Source organism: Lonchura striata, chromosome 15, assembly GCF_046129695.1.
Source record: "Lonchura striata isolate bLonStr1 chromosome 15, bLonStr1.mat, whole genome shotgun sequence".
NCBI lineage: Eukaryota > Metazoa > Chordata > Aves > Passeriformes > Estrildidae > Lonchura > Lonchura striata.
In genome coordinates, this window is record NC_134617.1 from 6,978,909 (window position 1) to 7,004,667 (window position 25,759).

The following is a 25,759-nucleotide window of genomic DNA, read 5'->3' on the forward strand; positions in this document are numbered from 1 at the left end:
GTGCAATAGCCTTACGATTTCTTTATCAACCCTTGAGGATGGTTTATTTGAAGAGCACAAAAATCTGGTCAAAACTCCCTAAAATTGTGAAGTTACTGGAACTTAGCTAGAGCATCTCAAGCCTTTGCCAGAATGGTCTTGTCTGACAGTGAAGTGAGTGTAGTTGCTGAATGTTCGTCTGGGTAGGATTAAGTTATGACAAACAAATTCCTCTTTCAGATGAGCATAATCCTCAGCACTTAGTGAGCTTTAATTTATGTGCATCAACTTTGTGGAATTAGTTGATTCATTTACTTCTGCTTTTTCTGCTCATCTTTCTGGCTTTGGAGCATGATGCCTCTTTATCTACTAAGAAGCCTGCAAAGCTAGGATTTCTTTCCAAACTGCTTCAAGCACCTTAAACATGTCTCAAATGCAGATCTCATCATCCACATTTTCCCCTTTCATAGATTTTGACATCTGCTTTCCTGGTTGGTACCTGCAATCCTGTTTTTAAATCAGTTGTGGCAACATCTACATAGCGGAGTGAAGTGTCCCCTTTCTAAATAATCTGGTTTACAAAAACTTCTGGCAGAGATGTCAGTGATGACTGAGAATGGGGTCACCTCAGTCCCTCACCTCTCTTCTCCTTGATCACAAGAGAGAGGCTGCTCTGGGTTCAAAGCCTTTCCCACCTGCTCCTTCAGGTAAGGCAAACTCATGTCCAGAGAGAAGATCAGAATTTTGTCTCTGATTTGTGAAGCTCCCCATGGAAACACATTTCCTAAAAATTATATAAGTTGACTGTTACTTAGAGATGGTCTTTCCCTTTATCTTTCCACACACAGAAATAAGTTACAGAGTGTGTTAGACAGAACAGTGACAGTGGAGAGTATTGACCTGAAATTGTGGTTACAGGGCTGATGCACACCATGAGCAGAAGTATGTGATACACATATGGGACCCAGTATCTAGTTTCCATTTGCATGGTAATTTTCTTCTTTTTAGATCTATTTTTCTCTCCCCTCCTTTTGCTTTCTATCACTAACTTTAAAAATTCTTGGAAGAAGGGACCAACCATTTTCTTTGGAGCCAACAGCAACACCATGGGGTTTTTCTTTTGGTTTTGGCAGTCTGCTAGCACTTTGGATTTTGATTTCCTTTACCTACTAGATATGTTTAAATATGTAGATATTAAAATAGCACAAAATTTATTTTGTCTGTTTCTGTTCATCTTTAAAACAATGTGCAGCTGTTGAACTTCACATGAGTGTTCCCTTGCTGTGGGGTTATTCTTGATGGATTTATTATTGCTGTGCCAGGCAGTGATCTCTGAGAATAGTGAGGTGGGTTTGGTTCTCTCTCCTTTAAAGACATAAGATTAATAAGAAATAATTCCAGGTATGTATGTGATGAGAAAGAAGCTTTGAATTATGTTTTTGGCATGATCAGTTTCCATCACCTTATATTTTCTGTGATATAAATTTCTTGTTTCTAAAAATTCACTGGTGGCAGCTGCTTAACAAACCACTTGTGCCATTTCAGTTGAAGCCCTGTTCTCCTCCTCACCACTCCATCCTCTTCTTTTGGACCTTTATGCCATTTACTGCAGGTTCTGCTTTCTCTCCCATTCTGCCTTTGCCACATCTTTCTCTTTTCCCTTCTTTTCCCTTCTTTTCCCTTCTTTTCCCTCCTTTTCCCTTCTTTTCTCTTCTTTCCCTTCTTTCTTCCACCTAGTGTTTCAAGTTGTGGGTCATCCCATTCCATCTTCCTCCCTGCTCACAGCAAATAGAGGATTTATCTTAAATGTTTTTCATCTGCAGGTCATTTGACATTCCAAGGAATATGTTGTATGGCGTTTTAGGCTGGTACAGAGTAGACATGAGAGGTCACTGTCCAGTATTTTGAATTATCACATTACTCCTCCAGCACATTAATCATGTTTCTGGATGCAAAGAGGAGGCCGTGGCTGCATAGGATCAGGGTGGTGATGTAGCAGAGAGAACACAGCTGTAGAGCCATTAGGGTTAGTTGAAAATTTTTAGTCCATTTTCCCTCTGAAAATTTTTAGTCCACTTTCCCTCATCCTCTCAAGCCCTAAATTTGCTCAGAAACATCTATGTAAGATTTAGATTTTCCTTCAAAAATGAGAAACAGCAGCTTCATTGGGATTTATGGAGAATTCAGACACTGCAAATGAGAGCGGAGGATTTGAGAACAAAGTTAGTTTATTTAATGCTGAAATATTTCTCAGAAAGGGAATGGGGATGCCCTTTATAGCCTTTCAAAGAGCCACCCTGCCTCTGCTGACCTCTGTTTCTCTATCCCCTGTGCACCAGCACAGCAATGCCACAAGACCCTCCTCAGTGAGCACAGGCTTCTCCCTGTCACAGGAACCTGGAGGGACAGAAGTTGCTCTGAGGTGCACCACTACTGTCCTGGCTGCTCTTGTTTATTGTCCTGTAATGCAGAATTGTGATTCTTTTCTTGATTTTGCACACTTCCATATTTACTTGAGCTGCCAACAACCCATTGACAGTTTGGCTAAGACTGTGGGAAAGAGTGCAAATATTAGATTTGCATTGTGAATCTCCTTCCTTGGGTGCTGCCTGGCATCTGGGATCCCCGTGTGCTCAGCTGTGCTCAGCCTCCCAGCAGAGCAGGGGCTCCTCTGCTGGCACATGGTCCTGCCTCTGGTGTGCTGCTGCATCTTGTTCTCAGGGCTGGGACTACAGCAGGGCTCTGTAATGTGCTGATTTGCAATTCCCTGACATATGCTGGTTACAGTGACACATCAGGTCAGGAAAACAGCCCTCCTAATATACATGAGAGATAACACACCAGATGACTGTTATGAGAGAGATCTGAGACATCTTATTTAACGTAATAGCAGACCAAATGGAGAAACCTTGCAGCAGTGGCTGCCAGATTATCCTCTGTGGACCACAGCCTGGCTATTTGGCTGATGATAAAACTGCATAGTTTTGTATTTACTAATATGGGAGAAGTGAACTCTCCAGGGTGAGTAATGCAGACAGCAGCAGCTCCAGTTCCTCTTCATTCATCACTACCCTGTGCTCCCCAGCAAAGGTCAGTGAGTGTGCTTACTTTATGTGTTGTAGGATTTAAGGCCATGAGTCACTAAAGGGTCTGTGATTGCACCCTGGCAGTGTGGACCAAGAGAGCTGCTGTTTCAGGAGCCTGAACCCCTCTCCTGCTCATGGACAGACCCAAGTGATGATTCAGTGCAAGGGGAAGGAAAGTTCAGTGCAGGATGTGGAAAGTTTGCTCTCTTAGCCCATGACCCACCTTACCTTAAGCATGTTCTTACACATGGCAAGGGAACAGGTCTGTGACTGGGGCTTCCTCCTGAGTTTTTTGACATCCAAGCACTATCAGGAGAGAGGCAACATCTTCTAAGTCTGCCTGCGATTGTCTAGGAAGTAGGTCAGTAGGTCATGCCCAGATATCTTTAGTTTCTTTTTAAGTATAGCACCTGTAATCCAGGTGTTGATGTGTCTTTTAAAATGCAGGTAAGAGAACAGATTCTGTATTTGTGTAAAACAGGAATTTCAGATGCAGAACAATTGGCTGTAATGACCAGTCTGTGTGTGCTTTCCTTCAGGGTTCATTTAAGTTTATTTTAATGAATATGGTATTGAGCTTTTCACAGTAGGGTTTAGTGAACAGATTGGAAAGTCTGAAAAAGATATTAGAACTGGGTGAATAATTCATAAAGAGTAATTTATTTTATGAATGTCACCTCTTTCTTTTTGAATTGCCTGGGAATAAAGCATGACTTACTTGAATTTAATTGTTAATTAAAATTATACAGCAAATAATTTCTATAATTTCAAATAATTCAGTAATCCTTACTTTGTAACTCATTTACAAGAGTTTTATTGTGAGCAGTTGATGTTTAGAAGCTCATGTATTACACTGAACACAGAAATTCCAGGATTTATTTTTATATTTTTTATTAGATTATAATAACTTGCTAAGTTTTGCTTTGTTGAAAGGATCGACTAAAATTACAGAGTATTCTGATTTATAAATTTATGGGAATATTGGAACATTTTCCAGAATTTCATGTTTCAGCCAGCTGTTCTGCCAAAAAAATATTTCATTATAAGACTGATGAAGCAATTACATTAAGAATAGACTGTCACATTTCTTTCTGTCTTCTACATGCTTTGAAACTGAACTTCTGATTTTTGGAGTAACCAATACAAAGGCTTTCTCCATCATGGCAATATGATCAGATTCTAGTGTTGAATTTTTCAGGGCTAAGCCTGAAGAATAAAGAACTCTGACTTTTTGTGTGTTATGCTGCTCCTAGTAATGGGTCAGAAGAAGTCCATATGAGGCTCAGAGAGTGTAAGATTGTCTGTAAGTAGATTGGTTTGTGGGTTGTTAATTTTTTTTTTAGTTCTTAGCCTTATTTTTTGTTTATATTTGTTTTAAAAACATGGAGTCATTTGCACAATAGCAAGAATTAGTTCCCTTCAACTATCTTCCCCATAATTTTTACAAATCTTGGCAGCTAATGAAAACTATGTATCTTTGCACTTTTTCTAAACTGGGAGCTAATGTGATGTGCAGAAATTGCTTCAAACTTTCTTGTGCCTGTTATGACAGGCTTTATCAATGCACCAGATTCCAATATACAAAATTAAAGGCATTAGACATGTACACTGCTGTGCATTTGACAAGGTGCTGTGTACTCCCTGTGCCAGGTTTGCTGGCTGCAGTGGCTCAGGCTGCACTTCATTACACGGTGCTGGGCTGGGAAGTGAAGCTGACCTTGTCAAACATTCTGTTTTGCTGCCTCTCTTTCTCACCTGTCTTGGTGATCAAGTTGTCATTACAAATGCAATTTAAAATCCTGTAAGAAATGAGTGTAATTTTTCCCAACTGTCTGCTGCTGGAGGAGTCCTGAAAGTGCAACTTCAGGAAAGCACAGGCTGGCAGCCCACGCTCCTGGAGTCAGCTGCTCCCCTGCCAGGGAGCACTTCTTGAAATAGTATTGCCCACAGGAATCGTTTGTCGCATTTGAATTGATAACTCTGGCAATCTGTTGTAACCTGTGCTGCTTTTTCATCATTTCTTGCATGGTTTTATGCCCTCAGCCTGACATGTGCCTCCCATATGGAGTCAGCCCTTGGGGCTGTGTGCTTTGGATCCTGTGTCTTATGGTTGGACTCGATGATCTTAAAGGTATTTTCCAACCTAGATGATTCTTTGATTTCATGTGCAAACAGCAGCACTGCTCTTGGCTTGGGCACATGCAAGCTCTCCAGCTGCTGTGTATTGGCAGATTGTAATTCTTTCTGATTATCTGGTGTTTACCCCACTCCTGGTTTGTTTTTTGTATCTAATCCTTGTGTGCAGGGCTGTAGTTTGATCATCAGCAATTTGTGGGTTATATATTTACACAATGCCTCTTTACTCCTGAGTGACTTCAGCGGAAATAAATGGTAATACTGCATGTTCAATATTTGTTCTCCCTTTTCCACAGAGTCAGAGCAATATAATAGGATCTATTTAGCTTTTGTTCATTTGCTTTGCAGAATTCTTCCTCCTTTTTCTCTGATTCTGTAGGTGTCTACTATTGCTCTTAGCTGTAGATTGTACTGCGTAGGTTTTCGCAGAGTAAACATATACTGAAATCCGTACAGAAGATTCTTGGTTAATAATAGATGAGATGAACATAACCTGTTTAGATTTGACATTATACATCCCTAAAACAAGTGTGTAGGGGAGGCAAAATGTGCTGTTTGAAATGCACACAAAACCAACCCCCCCAAATATTTATATATTTATTTTGGTGTGCAGTTCCTTATACTTGGGTCAAAGGAAAGAGGAAAACCAAATCCCAATAAACCTGTGTGTATTATTAATTAACATTAACTCACTCAATGGGATGTGGTGCTTAACTAAAAAGATGCAGAGCAGACCAGAGGAGAACAAATGGAAAAAAAAACCCATTAACTGACCGATGGTCTTCTGTAGAGCAGGAGAATGAGACCAGATCCCCACAGGTGTACACTGCATGGGGGGATGTGCTTTTTAAAGCAGTGTCCAAGGTCTTTGCTACAGCCATGGATACTGATATTAAGAATGACAACTATTCCAAGTTAGGCATTTTCAGTGAGAACTTAAGAGTATGGTTAGTCCTTTCCTTGCAGAGAAGAGTTGTAGGCTTGGCCTGACTGTTCAGCGAGAGCACTTATGGGAGGGAAAGGTGACAGATGGAGAAGCTTGTTTCAAGGTTTCTCTATCCATGTGTTTTCCATATGATTTAGTGCTTTTGAGGAACGTTGTAATCGTGTTAGATAATGCAATCACATGATCTGTGCTGTACCTACATTATAGTGTAATGATTTTTTTCCCCCATTAAATTCTCTGGGGCCTCTCAGTATCTGGCCCTGGCTATTGTTTTGGACATACATGCCAGGTACCTGGCTGGTCTTTGTCTGTGTGATTCACTGAAGAAAGGTTCAGGTTTGAAAAGCAAGTTACTTTTTTATGCATACAAATATTTGATTATGTTTTAGCTCTTTTAAAAGTAGTATTAGTAAGTAGTTATGAATACCTGCATGCTAATTTTAGCCCTCTGTAAAATTTGTACAAGGACTGATCTATAAAGAAATCTATAAATGCCCAAGTTTGACTTCACAAAGAGAGCAAAAACAAATTTAAGAGTAAGTGGGTCTTTCATCAATTTCTCCCCTATGACTCACTTGTAAAATAGGAAACCCCTCTGTTTGCCCACACTTTCATGTGTGCCAAGTGTCTTGGTTGCTGCAGAGTCATGTGCAAGTCTTGGAAAGGAACAAGAGTTCCAAAGCTCATTTTCTGCTACCTGAATTTTATTGTTTTTGAGGTTTTGCTTTTATAGTCCCAGGAGCTGAGCACAGATAGCTCTGGCCATAGTGAGTGACATTGCTTTTTGAAAGGAGATGTTAAGGGGAACTTTTAAGGTGTGATTTAGTTTATCCCATGAGATGGAAGCAATAAAAAAATGGTGCAGAATTTGTATTAATGTTTGGGTTTTAATTGATTCCCTTCCAAGGACGTTAAAAAGGAAGGAAATTTGAATAGCTGCTGAAAGGAGAGGTCTGTTATCTACTTCTGTAACTCAAACTTTCCAAGGTTTGGCCAGTATTTATACATCTCTCTGCTGAGCTGTATTTTTGGCACAAAATATCGGTTGTGGTTTGTATAATCATGTGTTACATTAACTGCCTGCAAGAAAGCTGAAGTTATTCTTATTTTTAAAATGCAATTAATTTTAAAATATTATGCTAATTAAAAAAATCTCTACAAGATGTGGAAAAAAGCAAACTTTTGTTCACTCTTGAGGGATACATAAGGTAGCTTGGAGAGAGTCAAAAAATAAGTAGTTTTCAGTTCCTCTGAGACTGAACTAAAATGACTTATTTTCTTCCAAAAAATGATTAAAAAAAATCAGTATAAACTGTGTAAAAGAAAAGTTCAAATCTTGTAGAAAAATGTTGGCCTTTACTACTCTGCTCTCATTTCTACCTCCTCTTTGCCCAAGGTAGGAAGTAGATCCCAAAGACTGTTTCTGTCAGAGCTATTTTAAGTGTCAATGCCTTTAGTGGCCAGTTACAAATACAACACACTTGTGAATGAATGTAGGAGTTGGTGAGTGGATGAATAACCATGTGTTGATACATTTAAAGTTTCATCTGTATTAATATTGGCTGATAAAGCAAAGATATCCCAAATGTACTGCTTTGAGGATCACAAGTCTAATGTAAATCCAGGAGGACTGTTTAAAAACACACAGGTGTTCCATTAATCCCTTTCTTCTACACAGGTTTTTTTTTCCCAAAGCAAGACCTCAGAGCTCATTACTTCTTTATGCTTCCTCTCTTCCTCCTCTAGGATTATCTCCATGGGTTGGAAAATGACATCTCCCTCTCCATGGTAATTTGTCATGTTTCTAATGGGTATTAGCCCAAGTGGAAACCAAAGATATGTGTCTGTAAATTCCTTAATGAGCTGAAGTGGCCTAAAATATTTCCCTGGGGTCACTCAGGGATGGTGAGTTTGTGGTAGAGGAGGAAAGGCTCCTTCAAACACACCCATGGTTGCTGATGTGATCAGTTGGAAGTGTGAACTCATCATCTTCTTTCTTTTGAGGCAGTTGTACCCAGAAGAAATCTGGACCACTGACCTGGAGATGGCCCTTTGTGCACACGAGAGTCCACCTGAGGAAGGAGTGGGTCCTGTCTGTGAGCACGATGTGGCCTGGTCACAGCAGGCTGTTTAAAGACTCTTTCATCCATCACCAGGCACCACTTTCAGGGGTGGCTTGCTCCTTGTGTCTGCCAACACGGCAGGGCGCTTGGCAAGCCAGGGGTTAATTGTCACTGCTTGGCTCTGTTCAGAAGCTGTGTGATCCCATCCTGCTGTCATGACGTGGCCTCTGGCTTTCCAAGATGGAACAGGTTCCTTCCACAAACTGTAATTCTGACTGATGGAAGGCTGCTTAAGAAGTTGAAATATGGTTAAAAATGACAGTACTTATCCTCAGGCTCTTCTGGGAGAGTCAGTGTATCTTGTTCTTTTGTCCTCCTACTTCTCCCTACCTCTCCTTACACTTTAATGCTTTCCCAAGATTTGTTATTCTTGAGGACCTGGGAGAAAGGTGCCTATTGGTGTTTGATCCTTGAGCTGCCAGCTGGGAGATGCCATGTCTGTGCCCATCCAGGCTGCCCACAGGCCAGTTTGGGTCTGCGGGATCTGGAGAGTGCCTGGTCCTGCCCAGTGCCAGCTGATGGCCACAGCATCCATGTCCTTGGCTTGCAGAGGTACAGCTCACCAAGCAGCTGTGAGCAGAGCAGAAAAAAAGCAACTACATTTGTCCAGTTATTAAAGCAAATCTGAGTGTTGTGCCATCTGTTCTGCAGAGACACAAAACCCTCTTTTGACACAAACAGCTCTTTGGAAAAGGCAGAGAATATATTCAGGATCTGTGGAAAAAATGGATGTGAAAATAAGATGCTGAGAATTGGTAGGAGCCTGGATAACACCAAAACAGACCAAATACAAAAAAATAAACACTTGAAGGAGCAAACACAACAAAGAAAACTGACTTGAAGTGCAGGAAAACGCAACATTGATGGGATTTTTCATCTTGTATCTTTCCTACTGCCTTTGATACATGTAATTCTTTTCCTAGTGATTCTACTCAGGAGAGCAGACCAAGGGTATCTCACAGCTCAGAAGTGCTGTGACAGTGCAGGAGCCCACAACACCTCACCTGCCATGCCAGCAAGGGGGACTGGGCTCTCCTGGCTGATGAGAAACCCCAGACAGCTCAGGGGGACACTGGCTACCCCAGCCAAGCATCGGGTCTCCTCTGCTTGCTCCCAGAAGTCACAGCTGTGATCCACAGCACAGCTGTGTGTCACTTTTCAAAAGCCAGGAAGGAGAACCGCAGACTGTGTGAAAAATGATAAAATCTGGAAAACTTTTTAAAACAATCTTAACAGTTTTGTGAAATTCCTGCTTCCCAAGAGTTCAGATGAATCCCATGGTGTCCAATTGTGTGAAGCTCCTTGTTGCAGTGCTGTGACCAGATAGGGGCTGGTGGCCATGCTGGTGGTGAACAGCTGGCAGAGAGGGTCATTGTTTGACCAACTCGAACAGGAATAGCAGGTAATGAAATATCCCACACCTCTCCTGCTTTTTAAACTGAGAGCCATGGTCTGGTTGGGAGTGCCTCTGATGCTGAGAGCTGCCTGAAGTGAGAGATTTTGCTGGTAGGAGTGAAAAGGGCACCTAGTGGATCATGCTCTGGACTTCAGGACATTTGGTTTCCCATCTCTGCCACAGAGTTCCAGCATATCCTTGGGCAAGTCATCCAGCTTACCTTCCTCTCATTTCCCCAGTGAGGAATGGGGGATTGCTTTCCTCCAGCACGGTGCTGTGAGGCTCTGTGGAGTTGGCAGTTACCATAGAGATGAGGGACCTAAATAGAATTTGAAACCTGTTGAAGGAGATCTGGAAACCTGACAGTGTTACCAAAAGAGCAGCTTGGCTTTGGCTGTGTTGTGTGGGGCAGCTACAACAGGTTGTAAAACTGTCACTGTAGGTGTAAGTCCTGTGAAACCCGGGTCATCTGGAACACTGACTTGTAAAAACAAAAAGCTACCAGCACAAACTCAGCCCATAAATATGAAGCAATATCACTAGTTAAACAAATAAGCTAAAAGAGATTTTCTCTTTAGGATCCTCTGGGCATTTTCATTTAATAAAGTCTTTTGGTCTGGCAGGAGTCCAAAACCAAGAAGTCCAGACCTGCTTCTGTTCTTTCTGGGGCACCCGGGAGCTTCTGAGGCTCCTCACTGTTTGTATTAAAGGTCTTTAATTTGCTATAAAATGTCAACTGGAGAATAAAAACTGTAGAGTTACTCTGATTTGTTTTAGGCAGAAGGAGACAGGGGGAAGAATATTTAATCTAATTGATACTCTCTTAATTGTGAAATGAAGAGATTACTTTCAGGTAGTCCTTATTACACCATCAATTGTATTTCTCTCTCCTTCTCATTCATGTTAAAACAAATATTTAACTTTTTCAGTCTCCCTGCTGAAATGAGGATGACTTTGAGGTCCTGGTCATTCCCATTCAACCTATTTGGAAACATTTCAGTTAGGTTGTATTTGCAGGCATCCTGCATCCAATGTTTTCAGTGAAGCTATAGGACTGACTTGTGTAACCACAAAACAATGCCATCTGTCTTGTCATTTTTCATCCTATATTTAAATGTTTTTTTTTTTTTTTTCCTCTTTTGGTGCTGATTGAATTTGTAGAGTGAAGTGAAAGGAAATATTTATTGAACTTGTTGCAATAGTTGTCCATCCCTCACGTGAGTTGGAAGTAGCTAATTTAGGACTTGTGTGTAGGTTGGTTAAATGTTTCTAGCAAAACATTTTCGTTTTTTGTCAGTGTTATCTTCCATTTGACAGGCTCCTGTGCATTCATTCCTTGATCTTCCTGAGTGCTGTCTCTTGGGCTCCTGGTACTGCTATCTCTAATCTAAATTGTGTGGCTAGCAGCAAATTCAAAGTGGAAGTGCAAGGACTATACTGACCTCCTTGGTAATTTTTCAAAAACATCTGGAAATTTGTTGTGAAGCTCAGTGGCTTACTGGTCATAAAATCACAACTCACCACCAGTGTGCAAGTTCACCTGTCTGGTCTGGGATAAGCTTGGGTGATGCTATTGAGGCAGGACAGTATGAAAGGACTCCACATTAGAAGGTTTGAGTGTATTTATTTCAAATACGATTTGAATATTATTTATTTCAAATAAATCTCTCTTTTATAGAGAGTATTGTCCAGACCCATTCTATTGATCCTAGAGTAAAAACATCTCACACACCATTGGTGTGCAGTGAATGACACACAGTGGCAGAACTTATCTATAAACAATGTGAACAACAAGAGAGATAAAGAATTATTTATATTATTTCTCAACTGTTTCCCAGGCTTCTGCCTGGTTAGAAACCTTCGTTTTTTCTCTGACTGAACTGAGAATATCCACACTTGGGTTGATTGGAACCTCTGTTTTCTGGAGGAGGGATGTTTCCTGTCAAGCCCTGGATGCCCCCATGTCACAGCACCCTTGGTGCCCTCAGCTGTTTTGCCCTGGGCTGGATATTTGGTTCTCCTCTAGAGAGGACTTAAAGACACAATTGCAATAATTGATTTTAGAGTGGGGGGGAGGGGGAGTAGGTACAGATTGTCTGATAATTCCTTTAGAAAACTAATGATTTTTGCATTTATAGAGGTAGTAACTGGCACCCTTACTAGAGTATTTCCTCTGACGCATATTCCCAGCTTGTAGTTCTTGTACTTGGACAACTGACTTTGAGAAGTTTTCAAGAACTACAAATGTTTATTTTTTTCCCTCTCTGCCTAGTAATCTAAATTAATGATGTCTGTTTCATTATAAAACAATCCAATTACATTTTAAAGGAAACTTTAAGAAAGCCATATTATTTTATAGTAGACATGTAAATTATGGAAACCACCCCTCCTCTTGAATAACTTGCTTAGTATCTTCTATAGTAATAGTATTGTCCAAATAAACACACACCAGTTGTAAACTTTCCAGAATGTGTGGTGGTGCTAACCCAGCTCTACTGGTGTGAATACATTAGCCCACTGACATATGGTGTGTAATTTGATTTCTAGTAGCTCTGAAAGATTTACAGGCTGACTTATGCTTCTTGCTTTGCCTTTATTTTCCATATTCTCCATATTCTCTTACGTTCCTTTACAGGCTCCATCTGACTCAATGTATGTTGTGTCCAACTTCCAGCTACCTGAGTGCTGTGGGATATTAATTTTTTTTTTTTTTTGGAAAACAGGCACTTTTCTTTCAACTTTTGTCTAAGAGTATAGGTGCTTTTCCAAAAGAAAACATTATTACCAGTCTACCTTCTACTGAAATGCTACTTTTGCAGCTTTCTACAGTTATTATATAACTGTGGTTTTGTCCTTTAGAGTTTTGTGTGTGATATTTAAGCCCTTTTGTGCTCCTGGAGTATGGTGAAAAGTTTATGGTTACTGTTACATAGTCTGAGCAACAGAGGGAACATTCTTATTCTTCAATTTGCACAATATTAAATTGTTTTATTAGTAGCTGCAGCTTTGGAGGGAGGAGAGGAGAAAAATCTCTGGAAAAACACAAACAGTGAAAACGGTAAAAAATGGAGGTGATTAAAAAGAGGGAAAGAAAATCGCATGAGCCACACTGTGTTTGACCTGATGTCCATGTGAGTCCTTGTCTTGTCTTCAAAACCAGCCAGCAGCAGGTGATTGTCTCTGGTGTGTGAACCCAACTCATGTTTGATTTTGCTGTTTGAAGGATGTAGATCATCAGCTGCTGCCGAGCTCCCTGAGCCTGTTTTGGACTCCGCTGATGTTCTGTATTTTTGACTCTGCAGAAATCTGCTAAAATGTCTTTTTTATTGTACGATGCCTAAACCTTGGTCCTTGAACTCTTGGTACTAATGCAGTGTGAAAAATAAAGTCTTTAAAGATTTTTAGGTTTTGAGCTGTTTTTTGCATAAGACTGCCTATAATATTACAGGCTAAAATTTCTTGTCACAATTTCGTTTTTTGTTTGTTTCCTGGTATGTCCAAGCTTTTCTCATCAGCAATTCTTATTCTTTCTATGCTTTCAGATCTTGGAGAGTTATCATATGCATCCCTTCGTCTTTGTCACACAGACAAATAGTGCACATTAATTCTTTGATTTAATCCTTCTTAATAAGCCTGTTCCTCCAGGGATTAATTATTTTAGTTTTTGTACTGTATCTTGCACTTTGTTGACATCTTGTACTGGGAGCCTACAGCTGAGTGCAGTATAAAATTGAAAGCTCATCTCTCATTAGGTTTTCATGCTCTCATTTGAAAAACTGCTTTCCAGGTCCATTTCTCCAACACAGGGCAAGAGAAAGAAGGTTAAAATAAGCCTGGCTATAGGATGTGAAAAGAAAAACAAGCCTCAGCTGCAGCAACCTTTTGTTACTTTTGTTTTCCTGCACCCTTATGGACATCCTGTTAGACTAAAGCTGGCATTTAGCAGAGAAGGAACCTGTCTGATTTCCAAGCCACGGATCCAGACCTGTGGCTGGCTTTGGGTTACGAGCTTTTGCAGGGAACAGTATGAAGTGTGTGTGAGATAAGATGCTCTCTCCCAGCTGGGAGTTTTACCTGCTGGGGGTCTTTCCTTGTGGTAGCAAATGTCAGAGGCTGCAGCCCAGGAGCGTGGGCTCTGCCAAGGGGCTTCTCAGGGTGGGGATGTTGGGGTGAGCTCCCTGAACCTGCTCTGGGGGCACTGGGGCTGCTGTGCACAGCGGGTGGGGTGGCACTGGGAGGAGCAGGAGATGGAATGGCCGGGGCCAGGGCTGGCTCCTGCTGCCCTGCAGCTCGCAGGCTCCTCTGGATGTGCAATGCTGCTGCAGAACATCTTCCTAAATGAAGAGTCAGGACTTTTATAAGGTAATTTGGAATTACTTTAAATGCTGGCTTTCCACCCAGATTAATTTAATATACTAAACTTTTTTTTTTCTTTTTTAATGCAGTAAACCTTTTTTCTGCAGTTTTCTGTGGTCTGGGTCTTTTTTATCTTGTTTACCAGCAAGCCCTTGACTCTGTTACCTACCCATTAATGAATCTGTTCCAGCCCTGCTGCAGACAGTTTTTGGGAGGCTGCAGTAATGCTTTGATAAAAGTATTTGGCCTGTCTTATACAGAATATCAGGATAAATTGCTTTAGTATTTACAAATCTATTTATAAATTATGACCTTGAGACTTATGAACGTGACACTCGTTGACTTAAGTGGGTAGTGATTTGTGCCTTAAGCAAATATATTTTTGAAAAGAAACTTGTGTAGCAACTGTCTCATTTTGTGAGTTTGAGCTGAGTTTTCCAGTTGGACTTGTTTTGTTTTCTTGCAGAATGTAAATTAAGTTTTATTGCTGAGGGTAGGACTCAGCTATGTGTTTTGTCAGTGTCCTCAGACATGCCTTATTTCAAAAGGTTCTGTGTGTCAAAATTGAGAAAGTTAATCTTTTTGTATCTTGCTGTTAGCAAATTCATGGACTTGATATTCATGCTTTTCTTCCCTGAAAGATTGAAGTTGAGAAACTCTGTTTCAGGGTACTGCAATTACTATTCCCTGCTTGCAACTACAGCAATCAAGTTTACAATCCCCTGAGTCTGCAAGATCTGCCACATTTATCATTTTCATTCTTAACAGCTATTTAATAACTCACCTCTTTCCCACTCAGAATTACACATACCTGTGGGCATCAAGCCTAGAGAATTTCCAAAATGTTCTTGCTTATGTATTATTTTAGTTAAAGGAACTGCTTGTCTCAGAAAAGCTACACAATTGTAACACTTCTGCAACTGGGCTCAGTGGAGGTGAGGCTGGTGGAGGTATCTGAAAGGTGGAAGCCAACCTGGCAAAGGTGCCAGGCTATTCCCTGTACAGCAGCTGCAGGGAGATCTGCTCTGAATTTGCCTGCTTCAGAGCCTCTTTGTACTTTTGCAGGCTGTGCTCTGCAAAAGGAGTGTTGATGGCAAATACAGAAAATTCTGGGCTTGTATATTACCTAAATTTGTTGAAAATGAGATCCATCTCTTGGGTTCTCTGAGGATTCAGAGGTGAGTGGCTGCTGGGACAGAGGCAGGAGATTTACTGGAGGGATGTACTTGGGGTTGTGCCTGGTCTGTGCTGCTGCTGGCCCTGGGCAGGAGCTGAGTGACAGAGGTGAGAATTTGGAAATTTTCTTGTAAAGGCAGAGAAGTTGAAAGCAGTGTTTTTAGCATTGCTCGCTGGTGAAAGCCAGGCCCTTTGGCCAGGACCTTTGTCTGGAAATCTGCTGGCACTGCTTTGTGAAATCACTGCAATTGTGACTGTTTTCTCGACAGTTCACTGAGAATGACACACAGTCTGTCTCACTATTGTGTCCCTTAAAAACCACAGAAAACCCTTTTGAGTTCCTAAGATGAATTATACAATAAAACTGCAAGATTTGGGTCCAAATTCCCATCTGCTATAAAATAATGCAGCTCACTTAACTTCAGGTTATATTGGCTCAGATTTGTCCCCCTGCTGTTATCAATCACACCTGCAATTGTGTAGTGACTAAGCTGAGATCTGGGGACAAAATTTTATTTTTGGTAGCAGTGGAAGTCTGTAGATGCATGAATGGATGGATACCCATCCTCCCTTGAGCAACAAGGACTGTAGGAAGCAGCCTGTCATGAAAGAGCTCTTAATAGCAATAATTCCTGTATGTGCTATTCATTAGTAGATCTCAAAGTGCACTAAATATGTGACCTTACCCCCATGCAGAGAATAAATGGAGGCCCTAAGGGACACACAGCTTCCATAGGGTGACCAGAAGGCTCTACTTTTCTGTCGGTCTGGCTGTGTAATTCTTATGTGTATCCATAATTATTTGTCCCCTTAATTTTTTTGAGGGTATGTGAAAATGATATGACTTAACTGCAAACCAATTTGAAAAAAAAAAGCTGAAAAATACTAAGCGTAATAAAAATATAAATGACCAGTTAGAAACTTTCTTCCCCATCCAGTCTGGGCCTGAATAGATCAGTGTAGATTGAGGGCAGCAGGAGCGTGCAGCACAGTAAGTGCCAGTATGTTCCAAATATTTGTCACAATTTCTTCAGTACCTCCTTTCACTGTAAAGGAAGATGAATTTGCAGCACTGCACAATGCTTCCTCTGCAATGCTTCATTAGTTGGAGGAATGTTCTCAAAGAATCAAATGCAAATATGACATGAAGTTCTGGGTTGTTTTTTGCATTATCTACATGAATTAAACTGAATAGAAGTAAAATTCCAAACTTACCTATTCCTGAATCAATGTACTGTGTGATTGGGAATGAACATATTGCACAAGGGGAAATAAAGAGATCCACATGGGCAGGGATGTGTTTGAAAGGTCTGTGTCATGCCCATAGCTCTGCCACAGACTTCCTGGGTGAGCTTGCTCCAGTCCCTGGAGCTCCTGGTGCACCAGGTCCATTCCACTGTAACTGAGCAAAGAGTATTTCTGCATTTGGCTTTTGTGTTGGGAGGACACGTCCATTGTTGTCTGGAAAAATCATGTTCCTGTGGCTCTAAGACCTAGAGAAGGATCATGAAAGTAATGTGTAGGATTTGCTTGCAAATTCTCTGCTCTGCTAGTGCCACTTTGGTCAAATGTTGTGTATTTAGGTAAAAGCACATTGATATAAACATGGCATAATACTTTGTCCAATATCTTGTCCTGAAAATATAAATATTTTCCCTTTAATGTAATCTAGAGTATTTTTGGCAACTCTACGTTTAAATGCAAGTCTTTCTCAGATTCTCTGTGAATTGATTGTTGGGAGAATCCCATATTTCCAATTTCCATCTGGAGTGCTCACTGGCATTGCAGGGAATGCAAGCTCATAATCCAGGCACTGAGGGTAAATATCAGATAATCTGTATTTCAAGACTGTATTTAAGATTTATTCACATGCAGGTATGTAATTTTGCTAGTTACCTCTTTCAGAATCAAATACTCAAAAAAATCAGATCTTTCTCTATTTACAGAAATGCTGTTTCTAAGAGTTTCTGAAACACTGTTTTTCTAGGTTACTGATTTAATTAATTTACCATGTTAATTACATGGAATTAAAAAAATATTCATTTCAGGTTTGTTCACATTAAATTTTATCTTCCTATCTGTATCATGTGCTCAGAGATTGGGACGTAATCTGCCTTTTTATGGCAATGAGAAGCTTTGTTAATCTGTACTAATGAGGAAGAAAATGAACATTAATTAAACTCCTGGTTTCAGCATGGGCTGAGGCTCTGGACTCCTGAAGCAGTCACTGGATGGGTTACTTCATTACAGCCCAGAACAAGGAGCTGTGATCTGAATGCAATGAGGAGACAATTAAGTCACTCAGCAAGTGCAGAGCCAGAGAGACATTTAATTATCCACAGGAGCTAACACTCCAAAACCTGGAGTTTTCTGTAGATCTAAATATGCCAGGCAGTTTTTTCTGTCAAATTAGGCCTCTGAAGAGTGTTTTTAGGAATGCAGGAGGGGCTGGGGATGTTGAGGAGATGGGAGAAGAAACCTGCTGTTCAGCTGAGCTCTGTGGTATGGTGGCAAAGCTCTAGCAGGTCTCCTGGGCTGGAGAGGAGATCTCCATCATGTGGGATGGGATTAATGGCATTAACCTGGGCAGAAAGCCCATGTGGCTGTGGCCATTGCCAGTCCACGCAAATCCTGTGGTCCTTGAAAGCCTTGGGAGGAGCTCTGCAGGGATGCGCAGGAGCCCTGTTACCCTCCAAAGAGATTAGTGGAACTCTAGACCCCAATTCTGTGTGACCCACAAATGGATTAATTTGTGGCTTATCAGTGTAATTCGTGTCATAATTATACAGGACATTCACTCTAAGCCTTCCTTGTGAATTTTTTTCTGTGTGGCTTTTGCTTCTAAATAACCGCCTTGCTAACCTTAGCAGAGGTTTTGATTCTCTGAACTGCCGTTTCCTTTTGATTAAGTGTTTTCTGCTCTAGTCTTTAATGCATATTAATGAGTGCCAAGCAGTGCTTGACTTGAGTAATTTGCAGCTGGGATCTAAAAGCCCTTGCAGGGAAGGCCTGGGGATGTCCCGCTCTGGGAAATAGTGGGATCTTGTAGGCTCTTTGCTACAATTTGGTGCATTTCAAAGGCAAACACTTTTTCTATTAATTTATATTTTCATTAGTCACAGGACACAATCACAGCTTCCATCATCAATATTCCTATATTCAGCTTAGTTTCAAGTTAAAAGTCCCAGAAGAGGAGAAGAAGAGGTAAGAGCTTAGCAATTTTTCCAGAATTGGACTTCCTTTCCACGGAGATGCACAATTCCATGCCTGGTGATGGATTGCACAGTGTGTATGTGGCTGCAGAGTGGTAGTGTAGGGTGATCACTGCTAATCCATAATACCTGGAAGTACAGCATTCCTGGGATGGGTGGTGAGCAGTATAGGATAGAAAAACACTACAATAGTAGGTACTTTTAAGCTCTTAGTTTGTGAAAGCACCTGCTCCGATTCTGTTCAGAATTTCTGGGGGAATGGGCAATTGAAAGGCTTAAAATCTGTTTTCACATCTTGTGGAGTAAATGTCCAGATGATGACTGTGCAAGGATTTTCTGAAGCTCTTACAGTTGAAGGGAAGGCACAGGTGTTCTCAAACAATACAGAATTTCTATCTTACTCACCCAGAGGCATTCTCCAGGAAATTGCAGGAACCTGAATGCTCTCTGTCATCATCACAAACTTGGTGGTTGTCTGACAGTGATCTTGGCATGATGGGCTGGCACAGGGGTGGTGGCAGCTGTGGATAAGAACAGGACTGGTGAAGGTGAAGGATGTGGGATGTGGGCAAGCCCCTGCTGCCTTGTTTGTTGCCCTATTGCTTGCTTGGCTGTGTACAACACTGGTGTTGAGTTGATGACTAAAAGCAATCTCCCTTTCATGGTGGCTTTTTGAGGGTGATCTGAGTAGTATTAGAAAAAAATGCATTAGTCAATTCATCTTGAGCTTTTCATGTTCAAAGCATTTGACCAAAAAAAACCCCCAAATCAAGCCTTGCAATTATCCTGCAAGGCAGTTGTTATGCTGGTTCAGAGGTGGAGAAATGGAAGTAAAGAGGTTAAATGCCTTGCTCAAAGCAGTAAGGAAATGTGTGGTGGAGACTTTCAGGAGCCCCACATATTTCTTAATGAATCATTTATAGCTGTGGTTATGTTATTAGGCAGATGACTTGAACTGTGGGTTTCTGTAGGAACTCTGCCTTGCCATCTAAATGAATTTTCTTCTTAAAGTCTGAAACAGTGATTCTTTCTTATTTTTTTTTGTTTCATGACAAAGTGTTGGCTAAATGAAAGACTGTGTAGGACATGCAACATATAAAAATATAAAATTCTATTACAGTTCAAACATACATTCTTTCCTAATAATTCTGATCAAAAATAATTGATCTAAAAGAAAAGAGAAATTTCAGTGTAGTCCAAGATTAAAATGAGAAAAAAAACATTCAGCCATGCAGGGCCAGAAGTTGGGCTTTGATGGTCCTTGGAGGCCCTTCCAACTCAGGACATTCTATGATTCTGTGTTTGAAGGCTAAATTCCTTTCTTTCTACACCCCTACAGAAGTAGGGCGGATGCTGCCATGGGGATGTACAGAGTGGTGTCCTGTCCATGCAGGAGCAGAGTGGGGAATGAGAGCACCTGATGTTGTCCTGCTCTTTGGCAGCTTCCAGCGCCACATGAACCTCCCTGCACAGAAAAGAGCCAATACCAGGCACAATCATCTGCAGAAAATGTCAGTGTTTAAGCACTGTTTTATGTCTTGGGATCCAGCATTCAAATATCTCTTTCTGTTTAGTCTTACAGCCTGTCCCAGGGTGTCACCTTCATCTTCTCAGAGAGGAGAATTCACTCTGACCAACAGTTTTCATTTCCAAAAGACCATCATGCCCTGGAAGCTAAAGTTCACCTATAAGAGTTGTACCTCTGTCCAATCAGTTCAACTACTGCTTGCAGAAGTTGCTTCTCTGTTAATTTTCTTAGAAGATCTAAATTCCTCCAAACTCCCATCAGTACTGCTGATGCACACAATGTACAGCAGCATTTCCCCCTGTATCCTGAATTATGGTCTGCATTCCAAGCTATGGTCTGGCATTAGCTCCTTAGTTAATATTAGGTTTAATGCATCCAAAAATACATAAGAACATGTGCACAATCATGGCGCTTTTTTCACTTGCAAAAACCAAAATCACATATTTTTCACATGACAGTCAAGCTCTCAGTGTATTTCTCCTGAGTGTAGTATGGTGTTGCATTTTACCTTGTGCTGTTGAACTTGCAAATGCTTGTTCCTTCTTGATGTTTAGTTGTGCATTTATCATAAAAAGATTTACAAATTTCTGGATATAATATTTAATAGCCAGAAGAACTATGTGTGTAATGTAGTTAGAATGACATTAAAAGGAGAGTAACATCAAGTCTGAATTTTTCATGTATTCCACTTTACAGTAAAAGATCAGTTGCTGTCTCTTTGGGTTCAACACTCATTTTCTTGGTTGTCTTGCCTTCCTTGAGCTGCTGAACCTATCTCACCTTTTCTGTGTCTGATGTAGAATCTAAATTAGTTAAAAAAAACCAGGATTTCAAATTCAGTTTCCTCTATTCAGGCAGGATGGCATCAGCTTAAATTGCTTTGAAATAATTTTGCTTCTTTAATCCTTCCTCTGCAATCTGTTTTTGTATACATTATATATACAAATTCTGGGACTGGAAATCTTGCCTAATGTAAGTTAAGACATGACAAATGAACCTGACATTTTTCCAAGGAGGGAACCAGTGAACATATTGTATTTATAGCAGTAGGAATGTAGTTTGTTGCTTGTAGAAGAAAAATATGTGCTGTATGAGAACTTTGGTGCTGGAATATGATAAGTGTGTTTAGATGTGCTTGTTTCAAGTCAGGATACTGGGTTCAAAGGAGCCAAACAGGTTCCCCTGGAAGCTTGAGGAGGCTTGAGCTTCCCCTGGAAGCTTCACTGAACAGGGGATTTAGGCCCCCAGAAGCTTGGATAGCAAGACAGAGAGTGTCACAGCGCAAGTTTGAAACTGCAGTGTCTCCAGGATTGTCTCTGGGCAGAGTGGGAAAGAATGTGATGAAGGAACTTCTGAAAGCTGGATCTGGAACAATTGCATTTGTGTTAATAGTAAGACTTTGCCTGCAAGCTGAGAGTTCACTAGCTAAACTTCTCAAACACAGATGTGCAAATATGCAGAAAAAATTGATTCAAGCCAACCATCTCTGCAAGCAGCCCTTGGCTGCTGTGACCTCCTGCAGGTGGGCAGGACTGCAAGAGGAGACAAGCCCAGGTGATCCAGGAGCCCAAGTTGTTTCACCTGCATAAAGATGACAAAAAGTCCTTTTCTTTTTTAAAGTTTTCAGTCTTTATGAGGGTTTCCCCTGAACACAATGAGAATTGCTTGGATGATGTTCCTTTGACTTGCTTTGTAGAAGGGTTAATTTCTATTTTCATACCTGGGTATCCGGTCCAGTATGAATAAGTTGGGGTGTTTTTTTTAGCAATGCACTACTGACACTCAGACTAGTTGTGGCTAATTCTTGAAAGATTATTTTGTTGGCTTTGTGTCATGGGGGAAATAATCACAAAGCTTAGCTGCCTGAATGCAAGATGCAGTATTTTGCTATCTTGCTTCTGAAATGCACATCAGAACCAGCTTATGGCACTGATCTGATCCTATATTTAGCAGAAATAGTAAACACTAGAGTGGTCTGGGCCTGATGGATAGCTAAGGTCATAGTAACTTCCATTGTAGATGTTTTTTAATGGAGAGGGTGATTTCCTAGACAGATTCTTAGACCTATACTTGGCTCGTGTGGCTCAAGGAGGAGTCATGCTGGTTCAGAGTTGTACCTTTTGTCCTTTCTTGTCAAGTTGGGAAAATGATGCCTTGTTTTGCTCTAATAAAGAATTCACCTGGTTTCCTCTCTGCATCCTAATTGCTCTCTAGGGAGCACTAAAGTGTGCTTAAGCATATTGTAACTGTTTGCTCGCAGCTCCTGCTGTATGTGCAGTAATGCAAAGTGTTCCATCTCTGCCCTGGCTTGCAGGCTGGCATGATCCGCACGGACAAGGACGAGTTCTTCATCGAACCCCTGGAGAGGGGGGCCCAGGAGGAGGAAGAGGGAGGAGGAAGAGCACACGTGGTCTATCGCAGAGCAGCTGCCAGGAAGCAGCATCCTAGTGACAGCGTGGATACTGTGCACAAAGGTAAGGTGGCCTCTGGGATGAGGTGCAGCTGAAGGCACGGAGCCAATGTGATCTGCTACCTCTGGCTCTTTTATCCTTCAAAGTGGAAATGTACTCTCCCTCCAAGGAGGGAAAAGTAGGGAACGTGTTGAACATTTTCTATGGGCTAAGCAAACATTGCAGCAGCCAAAACCATCGCTGGGATGGTGGCACTGCCTTGAGGAGTTTCCTTGGCTCCAGAGATGGCCAACACAAAGTTGTGTGTTCCCCCAAGCCCTGGGTCAGAGCAGAGGAAGGGGATGGAGGTGACAGCAGTGCAGAGGTGGCTGTGGCTGCTGGGACTGGTGGCAGTGCTGTCTTTGCAAAGTCTGTGCTGGGAGGCTGCAAGCAGGACACTGAGGCTGGCATGGTACATGGGCTTTATTGACAGTGTCTTCACTGGGCTGCATTAGTCCCAAAAGGAAAATAAGGGTTTCTCCAGTATGAACAGAAACTTTCCGGATTTATTTATGTGTTGCCAAGTGTGGAATATGATGTACTAAGTATGTGATAGACAGTGATGGAATAACAAGAATTAAATATAAACACCCATTCTGTGTAGTGTTTTCTGTTTCTCTGATAACTGCTTGGTTATTGCACCTTTTTTTTTCTGAATAAATAAGGGATGCAAATCTGCTAAGAGGATGTTTTGACAGCTGATGTTAACACTGAAATTAACTGGGTCATTTGAGTGGAAACAACATAATAGCTACATTTTTGTTCCAAATCAGTGTACCAAACTGCAGAGTTGTTTGTCACTCATACCCTAGTATTACCTTATTTCAGTATAATGGTGTTTCAAGTATAGGAAGGAAGGAACAGAGAACCACAGGGATGAGGCACTGAAATTAGGGCCACATGAACAATATAATTTTCTCACTGTTCAGTTTGGAACAAGAATTAAAAAGAAAGCAACCAATAGGAATCAACCAACTTTTTTTTCTCCACTTTGGAAATGACCTGTGAATTTTGTGACTGATACAGTGCTCGGGTGAGTTCTTCTTGTTGCCTTTGTACTCAGTGTGGAGCAGATCTGGGTATTACAGGAGTCTGAGTGCCACAGTCCCAGAAGGGCTGGATGGTAGGTATGGTGGAAGCTGCTCTATTAGTGAATGTTTATACAATTATTGCATATTGGAAAATACCAGCCGCTCACTGTTTCCTCTTAAACAAAAGAGACTTGATGTTGTTCACACCTTATGGCAGTATTTTTGGTTTTGGATGATAAATATTCCTCAGGAGTAGGAGTCTGGTACACAGAAAAGCACAAACTGTAGATCAACTCCAGTTCCTGGCACCTGGTACCTGCTGGAGGAGGCTCTGACAGCAGAGGCTGAGATGCAGCCTGTCCCTGGCAGCAAAGCCACACGCTGTGGCTGATGCCACCAGACTTCGTGTCTGTCACCTCCCCTGTGTCAGGGCTGGAGTTTGTAAATTGTGGTAAAAAGGCACAGATTAATCACAACCACCAGCCAGCACTGTGGGATTGCAAAGCAAAAGGGAGGCTGGGCAGAGAAGTGGCAGTGACCTTGTCTGGTACAGCAGGTGTTGGGGACAGGTAGGAATAGTTGTGATATTTCAAATTTTTAAACTAAGGAAAGAATGCTAAGGTAGTAATCTTCCCTTTTACCCCATCACCTTTTGATCTGGAAACTTGACTGAAGATTAGTTTTTATTTTGGAAAAAAAACCCCACTGTTACCAAAAATCATTGAAAATAAAAAATTGTATGGGAAAGGGGATTTTTCCATGAAATTATCTTTGGCTTTAATAAAAAAAGTGAACAACCACTCAAAAATGGTTTGTTCCCTATATTCCTACTTTCTTTTTTTTTTTATTAAACCTGGCTTCCCACCTCCAATTGCTCTAGGCAAAAGGCATGGATAGGATGTGCTTTCAGAAACTGTAATTTTATTTTCCACTTGGTCTTTTTGCAGAATGCATTGAGTTTTGGTTAACAAACACCAAAATATTTAGTGATTGGGCACTTATAAGCACACTCTGCTATGTGTTTCTTTAGTGTTCTAAACTGATTGATGGGCTGAGATAGGAAATACTTAGTAGGCATGCTGTACCTATTAAAAAAAAAAAAAAAAAATAGGTTAACCAAGAGCACTCCCCCTCTTTCCAACATCCCTGGACACAAGTGCATTGTTGCCAAATCCCATAAATTTACATGTGTTGAATTGCAACACTTGGACTATTTTTAAAGGTCCAGCCTCCAGGAATCTTATGAATATGTGATGATTTTTTTTCCCTAGGTAAGCTTCTGGTTCTTTTAACTGTTGATAAAAATTTGTAGTTTCTGGCTGTGTAAATATTTTAAGGTAATGCGGGACAAACAAAATTTATGTATTCCATAATTTTTAAAACAGCATCTTTTAAAATCCCATGATATGTTAATTTAATCCCATGATTTGGGAGGGGATTGTGAGTCATGATTTTTGAATGTTTTGGTTTGGATAGATAGATACAAATTCCTTATAAATATTCCTATCTTTGGCACTCTTTTCACAAGAAATAGGACAAACTGTTCTCTTCTCAGCGGAACAGAAGGTGAAGGGATTGAAAACTCCATGAACTTGGAGTTGAGAGGGTCAGTGACCATTTCAAATCTTGGGTCTGCAGGGCAGTGGCTGGGCTGGACCTCACAGGGCACAAGGGTTTGGGGTTTACTGCTGAGTGCAGTTATTTTGGAGGGTGGTTGTTGAAGAATTCAATGCCCCCACTGTGGCAGCATCCCCACAGCTGCCCTGGCAGAGAGCTCCAACACGGGGCTGCAAGGCTGTGGGACAAGGGCTGGGGACAAACCCTGGAGGCTGGGGGGCAGCTGAACACCCCAAAAGGCAGCCAGGACTAATGGAAGATCCATTGACTGCTTGGGAGTGTGGATTAAAAAAAAAACAAACCCTAAAAAAACTTGCATTTTCCACACCATGGAAATAAATTCTAAATTATGTCAACAGGTGTGGTGAGATAGACCTGACAGCAGGCTTTTTCTAGCATTTTCCATGCACTGTTATCTATCTTTTATATTATAATAAGAAAAACCGAGATTCTGTCTGTCTAAAAACTGTAAACAAGCAAACCCCACAACCTCCTAAGCCCTGCAGAGATCAAGGTGTGCATCTTGTGTTATGAAGGCTCTGCTGACGTGCTGGGCTTTGAAAAGTGGAATGTGCTGGGAGAGGTCTGCCCTGCCCTGGTTCCAGACTGTGCCAGATTTGCTTCTGCATTTACGTAAAACCTTATCGGAAGATTGGGAAATGTAACTACTTGTTTTGGCAACCTGAATAATTTGTTTTGACTGGTGTAGGATTATCTGGGGTT

General features: G+C 41.1%; 1 protein-coding gene across 1 annotated transcript in view; it reads left to right on the plus strand.

Annotated features, from left to right (window-relative positions):
• The window catches only part of ADAMTS2 (ADAM metallopeptidase with thrombospondin type 1 motif 2), a 169,634-nt gene that overhangs the window by 40,825 nt on the left and 103,050 nt on the right, over positions 1-25,759 (plus strand). Inside the window, exon 3 of the mRNA XM_031506005.2 lies at positions 22,253-22,412. Coding sequence (XP_031361865.1) covers positions 22,253-22,412 — 160 coding nt within the window. The remainder of the gene's footprint in view (positions 1-22,252; positions 22,413-25,759) is intronic.